This window comes from Centropristis striata, chromosome 5 (genome assembly GCF_030273125.1).
Source record: "Centropristis striata isolate RG_2023a ecotype Rhode Island chromosome 5, C.striata_1.0, whole genome shotgun sequence".
Taxonomy (NCBI): domain Eukaryota; kingdom Metazoa; phylum Chordata; class Actinopteri; order Perciformes; family Serranidae; genus Centropristis; species Centropristis striata.
The window spans coordinates 11,718,222-11,730,537 of record NC_081521.1 but is presented as its reverse complement, the minus strand read 5'-3'; the positions used below and the strand labels follow the sequence as shown (position 1 = coordinate 11,730,537).

The window sequence follows — 12,316 nt, the reverse complement described above, 5'->3', positions numbered from 1 at the left end:
CTCAAAGAAATTATGTTACTAATTTTAAATGTTTTATTAAAAGAATGATCTTGTTTATTACAATAAAACACGTGATTGGCGATCGTGATTATTTAAATATGCTTTAGAAGCTGTTAGAGTTAACAGAGAATAAAAATAATTAATAAAAATACATATGAGATACACACAGATACAAACATGCAGACTGATTTAATAAATCACATACAAAACGGTCTTTTTTTATTATCGGTTAATGTGCTGAATATTTTACCAATTGATTAAAAAAAATTTGACGTAAAAAGCTTATAATTAAAAATGTCTCCTGGAATATAAAACTCATAGGTTTTAATGACATCTAATAAGCAATAACTGATTAAAACACAAAGATAATTTAACAAAATTAACAAAAAATCGATGAAGTCACTTTAAATCACCATTAAATTGATCTTTGATCATCATCAACTGATTTTAAAGCGCAGCTCTGAAACCAGAACTTACTAGAGCGGAACCGTCCCGGTCTGGTCTCAGTCCTGAACCCGTTAAACCTCCGCTGGTCCCGGTGAATCCGGACGACTTGAGGCTCCGGTTCACCTCCTGCTGCTGCCGAAGACCTGTCTGTCTCTGTACCTGTCTGTCTGTCTGTAATTAAAACATGCACGTGGACTTGTGGCTGTGTGAGTGTGTGTGTGTGTGTGTCCTCCCTGTCACTTTTTTTCAGCAAACAGCGCCCTCTGCTGGTCAGACTCTTCACCTGTTCAGACGTCACACAGGTGTTCACTGTTTACATCCTGATGTTTAAATCTACTTTGATCTTATCTCTCTCTCACGAGCACGCGCGCGCGCACACACACACAACATGTTTGTGTGTACAGAACAACATCTGTTGCCGTGGGAACAGCAGCCTGTAAATATTCACTCACAATGAACATGTTTCCACTGTGGCAAAAACTTCAGCTAAGAACCAGTGTGTGTGTGTGTGTGTGTGTGTGTGTGTGTGTGTGTGTGTGTTTGTGTCAGAGAAAACAATATCTGTCTTTATTAACTCTATGGAGTCTGAAGCTATTTTGTTGGTTTTTTACTCTTTTTCATTCTGGCTGTATAACATAAAAAAATGTTTACTATGCAATGTTCGTATCATTTTTTTCAGCATAACCTCACCTTTATGACCTGATCATTATTTTTTTTCATTTTGACTTACTGGATCAACATTTTGAACACACAACAACACACAAAAACACACACATTTTTTAAAAACAAAAAACATACACAAAACAAACACACAAAAACACACATAAAAAAACCCAAAAACATTTTTTAAACAAAAATCACATTTTAATTTTTTTTTTTTTTTTTTTACAAATTTTACAAAAAAATCCTACATAAACCCCACACAAAAACATGAATAAAAAACACAAAAACCCCACAAAAAAAATACAAAAACACATAAAAAAATATTTATTTATTTATTTTTTTTTTACAAAAAATACATAAAAATACACAAAAATCACAAAATACATTCAACAGCAAATATTGCATTAAAATGCTGAATGCACACTGCAAACTTTGAAAAACCTCAGCAAAAACAGTAAAATCATGTTACACTTGGTCATGGTGGTTTTTACTTTTGCTGAAAAAGAGTTGATGCGCTAAATGGGACATGGAAACTTGTAGAAAAGCCAGAACTTTAGAGAGAAGCTGACAGCAGAGCTCCATGCTGCTTCGTTTTTACGTCTTGATGTCGTGAAGAAGTCGTGCTCTGACGCTTTGGTGGACTCCAGAGGGTTCTTCTTCTTCACATTAAACACAGGTGCTGGAACAGGTGAGTGAGGAAATCAACCCATCAGAAACAGAAGTGAAACCCTTTGGTACAGGGAGACCTTTGATATCCTCATGAAAGATTACAAGCTGCTGTAAAGGGAGAGGACGAGTTGTTCTTCATAGTTTGGACTATTCCTAGGTTATACACCTGCAGATCTGAAAAATCTGCTGTTGATGGGCAGATGGTTCTCTGACTGGAACTCATGAGTACATATTTTTTAATTTATTTTTATAAATCATTATGTCATTATTGTCTATTGTCTTATTGTCATTCTGATTATTTTCACCTTTTTTTTTTTTTTTTACTAACTTTGCATAGCATGTGCTGTCTGATGGGATGGGGTGGGGGGTGGGGGGGTTCTGTTTCTGTGTTTTGTATTGTTTATGTGTTTAAAACAATAAAGTGTGTTTAAAAAAAGAAAAGAAAAAAAGAAATGGAAGTGACAGAGGCTGTATCCCAAAGTCAAAGATCCTTCCTTCAGAGTCAGGTCTTCCTTTCACTGTGATAACGCACTAATGTAACAGCCTTCAGTGTGCAGCTGTGCGTCATTGTGTAATTGGACGTCCTGCTTAAATTCAGCGCCGCAATTTCAAAATCAGTTTAGACATGATGTGTTTTTGGCATCAGCACTCTGACACATATTAGTGGAAATGGAAGAAGATGCTCTAAGGTTGAATCTCCACGATTTAGCAAAAAAAAAGTGGATTAAACCTGAATATTTCACTGATCCTGGCTGAATTTGTCCACTACTTAGTTTCATAAAAGCAGCGACGCATAACTCACCATGGAGACGTTTTGTGTTTTTTTAAAATTTGATTTTACAGGACAGTACAATAACAGTTATTTATAAATAACAATAACAGATAATAGCGGACTGTCGGTCTGTTAACACAATAAACAAATGTAGAACTTTCTGAATGGCATAGCTAAGTATACTTTGCACATAATACATCATCTGACGCATATGAATTAACAATTAATAACTTTAGCTTTAGCAGCAATGTATCAAGATATTTATTATCTTTTAGCTTAATATTCTGGCATTTGTTTGTGCATATGTTTTGCTTGACTTTGAACACAAGTTTTGTAAGTTATGTGATAACAAATATTTAGTGTAAACTGAAAATACAATTTAAATGCATATTGCGCCGCCGGCGTCGCTGTTTCTACGCTCGCCATTTTTAAATATCCCGGTAGACCGGTGTGCGCAAGGCATTATGGGTACTTGAGGCGCACGGAGGACACACACATGCATCCTTGGAATGACATGAACTGATAAAAACACCTGAAGTTCTGTCACATCAATGTAGATTTATTTACATTTTATACATAAAGGTGTGATAAACACCTGTACAGGTAAATCATGATGTCACACTCCGTTAGACTTCTCAGTGGTTTATAATAAAACAGACTCAGAAGAGTTAACAGGCTCGTTAAGGCAGCTACCGAATTTAGATGGCTCCGCCCCCAAGCTGAGACTGGCCTGTGATTGGTCGGTGAAGGTCCTTCTGGTCACAAGCAGTTCATTACATTAAGTATCCATGGAAACAATCTTGTCCAGCAGCCAATCAGCTGTCTCTCTGCTGTCACTCTGATTGCTTGAAAATCTTGGCTAGCAGCGAGACGTTTGATTGGCTCTTCTGCTGGATGAGGCTGGCCTTGTTCAGGTGCTTCTGGGAAACGGAGTCTTTCCTCTTCTTCTTCTTCATCTGGATCTCGTCCTCTGTCCGACGCTGCGTGAAGTCCCACGTCTTCTCCTCCACCTGAGGACAAGCAATAATGTTTTATACAAACACGAGACAAAGTTTCAAACAGACACGAGACAAATAAAGTTTCAAACAAACACGAGACAAATAAAGTTTCAAACAGACACGAGACAAAGTTTCAAACAGACACGAGACAAATGAAGTTTCAAACAAACACGAGACAAATAAAGTTTTAGATAATCACGAGACAAATAAAGTTTCAAACAAACACGAGACAAATAAAGTTTTAGACAAACACGAGACAAAAAATAAAGTTTTAGACAAACACTAGACAGGTGTTTCGAGGACAGGTAGTTTACCTGTTGTCCGTCTCTCTGTCTCTTCTTCCTCAGCTTGTCCATGTGAGCGCTCTTGTCCACGTTGTTCAGGTAGAAGTTCGTCTCTCTCTTGGCCTGAGACACTTCAGTCCTCAGTCTCTGCTGCAGGACCGTCTGCTCGTAGGCCAGACGCTCGCTCAGGTGAGTCCACTGGAACCTATGCAGGTACTGCAGACAGACAGGTAGAGAGACAGACAGGTGAGTCCACGGGAACCTGTTTAGATGATGCAAACAGACAGGTCGATAGTAGGGCTGGGCGATATAAAAAATATATCGATATATTTTTAAATGGGATATGGAATTAGACCATATCGCATATATCGATATAGTTCAATTTCGCACTGTGATCCTTTTATATATACATTTTATATTTTTTATATCGATATATTGCCCAGCCCTAATCTGATCAACTTTATGTTTCACAGCATCCCAACTTTCTTGGCATCAGTGTTGTATACGGCGCCATAGGAGTAAGTTCTTAAACCAGAAAGTAAGTTAGCATGTTAGCGCCCTGCAGTCTATCCTCTCAAACTCAGGCATGGAACTTTGAATGGGTCTGTGGTTAGATGTCTGAAATAAAGTCTGTGGTTAACACAAGCTGTAGAGATGTTTGCATTTTCTTGTATGTCATAAAATACGCACTACTGCCTCTAGTCTAGTGGTCGACTGATATGGGTTTTTTAATGCCGATGCCGATACAGATTATTTTGTATTTATCGGTCTTAACCGATATGTGCTGCCGATTTTTTTGGGCCGATTCTTGAAGCCGATATTGCCTTTTCTCCCTCCATTTACATGATAAAAATTTCACACTGATAACAAATGCTACACAAGTCTCAATTTAAACAAAAAAAGAAACATTTATTAACAAAACAAACAAAACAGACATATCGGCCGATGCCAATACAGTTATAAAACACAAATATCGGCCCGATATTACCGGCACTGCACGATTTCCCTTTTAGTTGATAGGACAGACACCTTCTGGTTGGCTGATGCCGATAAAAGTAAATTACGAAATATCGGCCGATATATCGGTCTATCTCTACTCTAGTCATGGTCTTCAAAGATTAGATCAATGAACAATTTATTAGGCTACAGTTTTGCTAACTTGTCAAAAATGCTGGTTAGCTTGTTGGAGATCATCTGACTTTTATCAGCTGCATTAATGCTGCAAACTTAATAAAAGTGATGTTCATTTGTGAATATTATCCTGCTGAACAAAATGTGTCAGCATCAAAAACTTGTGTTTGACACACAGCGTATTTTCTGCAATGATCCAAAATCAAATGCAAAAATCATATAGCCTAATTGTCAATAGTAGGCTTGTCACCATAACACATTTTGTAGGACGATACATTTTCCCAGAAATTATCACGATAAACAATAGTATCGTATCGATGTTGTGTTTGTTTCATAACGATATTAGACCTTAATAAGTACATCCTTTTCCACAACAATTAATTTTTAAATTTCGAGAATTTTAAACATTGAATTGGGAAAAGAAATATTGAAATATCCTCGATGAATTAAACATAAATAAATAATGTATAACCAAAACAAATAAAATAGACTTTCAGGCTCTTTTAACAAAAAATTGCAATGAGATAATCATTATGTATTATATTATTTTATTATCAAAATAACATTAACAGCTGGAATGGCTGCTTGGGAAATATAGTTTTTTTTCGGCAATTGGTACTGCCTGTCAAACACCTATACGTATATAAATATATACAATATATTGTCCAGAAAAAAACTATTGTGTACATTTTCATATATTGAACGATAAGTCGATATAGTAATTATCGTGACAGGCCTACCCAATGGTGATGCTACTTCCATATGTCATTTTGTCTCCTCTTTATATGTATAGTGTGTGTGATGTCACCTGTTGCCGGGTGGACTGACCTTAATGGACCAGAGGTCCGAGGCGAAGCGTTGGCGTTTCCTGGTTCCCATGGGCGTGTTGTGGAGCGACAGCGCCACTCGCTTCGCCACTTGTTTATCTCTAAACTCCACCCACCCCTCAGTGAAGTCACAGCGCCGAGACCCCGCCCTCTTCTTCTTACGTCTCACCTGTCCACCTGAAGACACACACACACACAGTATGTTTACACAGACTGCATATTTGAACATATACTTGTGTCTGTACACACACTAGGGCTGGGCGATATATCTTTTTAAAAAAATGTGATATGGAATTAGACCATATCACACATATCAATATATTAATTTTATATATATTTTTTTCTTTACATATATATATATATATATATATATAAATAATAATAAATATATTTATTTCAGGAAAGGATTGGCCTATTTAATTTCATAGACTATTTTTCTTGAAGATATTTTTTAAATTTAAATGTACACTTTATGGAGCTTTGATTTTAAAAAAAAGGTACTCCTGTTGTTACACAGTATTCATGTTTACTTAAATAAACAGTTTCAATAAAACTACTTGTGACATGTCATATTTGACTTTGACTGAACATTTGCTCTCACTTTGCGATAAAAATATCGGGATATAAATCTTATATGGATATTCAGCCTAAATATATCAGGATATGACTTTTGGTCCATATCGCCCAGCCCTAACACAGAGTGTGTTTGTACACAGAGTGTGTATTTGTACCTTCTGGTTGCAGGAAGATGCGTCCGATCTCTCCGTAGGCTGACAGCATGTTCCTCAGGTGTTTGGGGCGGAGCCTCGGAGGAATGTGACCCAGGTAGATGATCCCTGGTAAACATGTCCTGTTTGAAGAGGAAGTCACAGCAGCTCTGTGTTTTTCCTTCTTCTCCTCTGCTGGAACTTCATTTTCTTCATCACCTCCTCTCTCTGCAGCAGCAGCTCCCTCCTCCTCCTCCTCTTCTTCTTCTTCTTCTTCTTCTTCTTCCTCCTCTTCTTGTTCTTCTTCTTGTACTTCTTCGCTCTCTTCTTCTTTTTTGTCTTCAGTATTCCTCTCTTCTTCTTCTTCTCTCTCTGTAGTCATCCTCTCCATCTCTCTGTTCAGAAAAACATTTATTTTTATTTCAGAGACAACAGACATAAACATCTGATAAAAGTTTCAGGACTCTGAAAAGAATAAAGATCAAACTTTAGATAACTTTATTCACATAAAAGCATAAAAAATAAACTTAAAGTATTTAAAGTTAAAGAATACCTCGGCAGACTATTATTTCTATTATTGTTTTATAACAATATAAATAATAATAACAATAGACATTGTTACATTATTGTTTTATTATAATAATAATTGTCATCATAATAAATAATATATCTGATATTGTTTTTAAAATATTGAGCACAAATATGTTGATCAGTTTAATGACTTTATATAATCTGTAATAAAACAATTGATTACATTTAGTCTTAATAACCTGAATGTGTAAAGTAACTACAGTATCAGATAAATGTAGAAGTAAATACTCAACAAAAACTCGTACATGTACTTTAACCAAGTGATTCTGAATAAGCTGCTGTTCAAATTAAATTAATTTAATGAATTATAATCTATTTCTGATCAATGCGTATTGATTGATTTACTGGTATTAGTTTTATAAGTTATTTATCGCACAGCAGCGAGACGTAAAACGTAAATAAACACAGAACGAACGGAAACACTTATATTTATTTGACAGAAAACTACAGTTCATCAGATAAAACTTTAAATATTTGATATTTGTTTTGTGTTTGATCATTATTATCAAATATAAATAATGTTTTCTTACCTTCAGTTTAAAATCTGTAACTCAGCTTGCCGTCGCTCTCACGTGTGGAACAGCTGTCGCTTCTTGATGACGAAACTTCCGTTTTTACCTTCAAAATAATAATTTGCGACAGGAGATATTTATATCTTCTGTTTCTAATTTAAATACATATTAAATTATACAGCCAAATAAAGACAAAGTTTTGTGAATTAGTAGCGGGTATTTTTCACGTTCATGGAAAATATACTATTTAAGGTAACAGAAAAATTAAAAGTGTTATGAATTTCAGTCTATATTTTTTATTTTATTATTATTTTTTACAACTTTTTTTCACAAACATAAGAAACATACAATTCATTGCAAAAGCATTTCATATGTATATATACGCCGGGGGGAAGAGCTTACAGTAGTATATTTAATTGTTCACAAATATCAACAGTTTTAATTGTCGTGGTTGCTGGAGAATTGAATAGAAGCGATGTACTGCCTGAGCTCATTGTGAAAGGCAACAAAAGATGGTTTTCTTTGAGCAAATTTACATTTATGAATATGAAATTTCGCCATCAGTATGATGAGGTTTACAATAAATATTTCATTGAGTTTGTCTTTATTTTTGTTAAAGTCAAAGAGCCCAAATAGTACATCCCTCCAAAACAACTTAAAATCTTTAGAATTTCAGTCTATATTTTAAAGCGCCTGACAACAGCTCTTACGTTGAAAAGTCAAACCGGAAGTATAGGAGAAAGGCATGCTGGGAGAGCTGTCATGCCGGGATGTTTGGAAGTGGATCCAACTTTAACTTACTTAGAGAAGTAAGTTACTGGTAGCTTAAAGAAGATGCAGAGGCCTGTGTCCAGTTTGTCGCTGAGTCCCAGCGTGAAAGTCAAACTGGTGAACGCGGGTTTCCAGTTCAGCTCCGACCTGCTGCAGCTGAAGCCGCTGCAGCTCAGCAAAGGTAACCACCTAACTAACACCAGCCTCCAGACTAATCACTCTCAGTTAACGACCACCTGGAGCCACTGCAGCTCAGCAGTCTAACATTGCTTTTGCTAACCAAACGTCCATAATAATAGGATTATTATTATTAGTATTGCACCGCTAACACTGCACATTCAGCCATTGAAACTCTCCAACAAGCCTTCAACAAACTACAACATTCTCTCCTCAATCTAAAATTAGTTCTCAATTCATACAAAACCAAATACATGATATTCTCAAGAGCCAGACATATTGCTGAAGATGGGCTACATATCACCACTTTAACAGGTCACAGCATTGAAAGGGTTTCACAATACAAATATCTGGGCGTCTGGTTAGATCAAAAACTCACATTCAAATTTCATATTGACATACTTACTAGTAAATTAAAACAAAAAATTGGATACTTATACAGAAACAAAACAAACTTCCCCCTGTTCTGTAGGAAACGGATCATTCAGGCTGTCTTTTTATCGGTTCTGGATTATGCTGATGTTATCTATAGACATGCCTCTGCCTCCACTCTCACCTCACTGGACTCTGTTTATCACTCGGCACTCCGATTCATCACTGGTGACAGTTACTCCACCCATCATTGCGGTGGATGGGCACCTTTATCCGTGAGACGAGACATGCACTGGTTCCTCTTCATTTATAAAGTCTTGATAGGCGACATGCCACCATACCTCAGCTCTTTATTAAACTGGTCACACAGTAATTATCCAACACGCTTTCAATTTAAATTTTTCTGCTTCATCTACCCGGAACATCTTACAACATTCACTCAAACTCAACACAATTATAACTCTGAGCCAGTTCAAAACTATGATAATATAATAATAACTCTGCCTTTCACTGTAACTGTTTTTAATGTTTCTGCATGTGTTTTGTCTGTACTGTTTCATGTTTTGTCTGTACTGTTTTGTGTGTTCTCTGTACTCTTGACATCATTGCAAATGAGGGGTTGCCCTCAATGATTCCTCGAGGAAATAAATAAAGGATAAATAAAATGAAAAAATAATACCATGAGGTTTATAACCAGTGTAGAACTGACGGGTTATCAATTGCTGTGAGTCATATCGTTCAGATTCACTCTGTGATTTAAGAAAAACACAAAGGTGAATTTAAATTAACATTAATGCCATTAATCATTTATTTTATCACTTGATAAATTCTACACGTGGACATAAACTAAACCAAACTAGACTGTATCTTTACACTATACACAGACTCTATATATACACTTACATACATACATATGAACATGTATACTGCAGTGCAGTGAATGAACTGAACTGAAGCACCATCTGTGTTTGGAGAGACGACAACCAGGATGTTACAAGATGACTTTGTCACTACTCGGAGATAAAAAGTATCAGAACAACATCAGCAGACTTCAAACATGAGAGTAGTGACCAGTGTGACCAGGGCCATGTGGTTTTTACAGGCTCCTGTTGTTGGAGCCATTGTACTTATAAAAAGGTATACTGTTAGTTAATCTTGTATTTGTCACATTGTGCAACATGGATTATAATTCTGAGGAGCATTGAATTGAAAAATGTATATATGTATATATATTTCAATTCAAATATCCCAGAGGGGAAATTGAGTAAACTGGTAGAATCTCTGTTAGAATGAGACAGCCTGTTGGCTGTAGGAGAGAAGGATCTTTTGAATCTCTCCGTCCTGCAACAGAGAGAGAGGAGCCGTCCACTGCTGTGTTTTGGTCCATAAAGGTTTTGTGTAGCAGATGATCTGGTATTTCAGGATGTCCTGGAACATGTTGACAGGTCATCTCCACCACCTCCTCCAGTGTGTCCAACCTGGCTCCAACCACAGAACCAGCTCTTTAGACCAGTCTGATCATCTCTGTGTGTGATGCTGCCTCCCCAGCAGACTGCAGCATAAAACAACACACTACCACCACAGACTGATAAAACATCTGCAGCATCGCACTACACATGTCCAGAGATCTGAGCTTCAAGAAGAAAAAGAGGCGGCTCTGCCCCTTTTTGTAGAGAGCGTCTGTGATTAGGGACCAGTCCAACTTAGTATCCAGGTATACACCTAGATACTTAGAACTTGGCACCACCTCCATGTCCACCCAACAGATATTCACTGGCTGAAGGGGGGCTTGTACCTGTGGAAATATATGATGTGTGTGTGTGTGTGTGTGTGTATATATATATATATATATATATATATATATATATATATATATATATATATATTATTGGATGAATGATGTTTTGTGTTGCAGAGGCTGGTCTCTCCCAGCAGGAGGCGCTGGAGGTGCTGCAGGCTGTGAGGAGAGACACAGGAGGAGGTGATGAAGCAACAGGAGGAGGAGGAGCCTCTCTGACTGCTCTGGAGCTCCTGCAGAAGGAGGAGGAGACCAGGAGCATCATCACCTTCTCCTCTCAGCTGGACGGCGTGCTCGGAGGAGGAATGCCAATCGGCAAAACCACAGAAATCTGCGGAGCGCCAGGAGTTGGAAAAACACAATTGTGGTCAGATACGCACACACACACACACACAGACACAGAAACCAAAATGTCTTCTACTCTCTTCTCTGTTTTTGTTTATTATTCGATTTTTAGTCGTTTATAATTCTGTTTATAAAACAAATGTGTCGCTCTAAAGACTCAAATAGTACTCTGTGATGTCACGCTGAGGAGACTGATGACATCATAATGGTGTCAGCCTGCAGGTGGCGGTGGACGTTCAGGTGCCGACATGTTTCGGCGGCGTCGGTGGTCAGGTGGTGTACGTGGACACGGAGGGCAGCTTCCTGCTGCAGAGAGTCGTCGACATTGCCACCGCCGCTGTGCAACACTGCTCCTTATTGGTCGAGGATGATGAGCAGCAAGCCGCCATGGCGACCTTCACCTTGGAAACCATCCTGTCCAATTTGTTCCTGGTAATGGCGACAGGTTGTCATGTTAACAGCTGCACAGTGATGTTATTACACTGATTTGTCGTCTGTCTGCCTCTCAGGTGCGTTGCCATGACTACGTGGAGCTGCTGGCCGAGCTGCACCTGCTGCCCGACTTCCTGTCTGACCACCCGAAGGTCCGCCTCCTGGTGATCGACAGTGTGGCGTTTCCGTTCCGGCAGCATGTTGGCGACCTGTCGCAGAGGACACGCCTCCTCAACGGCCTCGCACAGCAGCTCATCACCATGGCAACAGCTCACAACATCGCCGTGGTCATGACGAACCAGATGACCACCCGGGTGCGGGCGGGCCAATCACAGCTGGTCCCCGCCCTTGGGGAGAGCTGGGGCCACGCCCCCACCATCAGGATCCTCCTACACTGGGCGGGGTCAAGGCGGCTAGCGGACATCTTTAAATCTCCACATCACATGGGTGCCACTGTCCAATACCAGATCACCTCTGACGGATTCAGAGACGTCGAACAATCGGAGCAGCCGCCAAGTAAACGGTCCCGGACAGAAATCATCCAATCAGCTGACAGCTAGTGAGACCGCAGCCACTGATTGGTCAGAGAACAAATGACAGTTCAGCTGATGACCACATGAACAACTCAGAGCACAGACAGTTGTTATGTTGTTTATTGTTTTTTATTTTTGTTCTTGTACTTATTTACTTATTTTTTGGTGTTATTAATGTTTTTGTTGTTATTCATGTTTTTGTTGTTTAACAAAATAAATATTATAATAAAATGTATTAATGAAAATGTTTGTTGTGATTTTGTTATACGCTATTCACTGAGGTGTGT

The 12,316-nt window shown here is 38.2% G+C and overlaps 2 protein-coding genes across 2 annotated transcripts; one reads left to right on the top strand and one right to left on the bottom strand.

The window, feature by feature from the left end:
* Window positions 1–3,089: 3,089 nt before the first annotated feature.
* Window positions 3,090–6,904, bottom strand: abt1 (activator of basal transcription 1). Its single transcript, XM_059332659.1, has 4 exons — window positions 6,523–6,904; window positions 5,793–5,968; window positions 3,864–4,049; window positions 3,090–3,561 (listed from the first exon to the last, which is right to left on the bottom strand). The coding sequence occupies exons 1-4, from the start codon at window positions 6,887–6,889 to the stop codon at window positions 3,385–3,387; spliced, it is 906 nt and encodes a 301-aa protein (XP_059188642.1). The 5' UTR covers window positions 6,890–6,904; the 3' UTR covers window positions 3,090–3,384.
* A 1,410-nt stretch (window positions 6,905–8,314) lies between these two features.
* Window positions 8,315–12,274, top strand: rad51c (RAD51 paralog C). The gene is made up of 4 exons (XM_059332658.1): window positions 8,315–8,553; window positions 10,837–11,086; window positions 11,280–11,496; window positions 11,574–12,274. The coding sequence occupies exons 1-4, from the start codon at window positions 8,436–8,438 to the stop codon at window positions 12,054–12,056; spliced, it is 1,068 nt and encodes a 355-aa protein (XP_059188641.1). The 5' UTR covers window positions 8,315–8,435; the 3' UTR covers window positions 12,057–12,274.
* The last annotated feature ends 42 nt before the right edge of the window (window positions 12,275–12,316 follow it).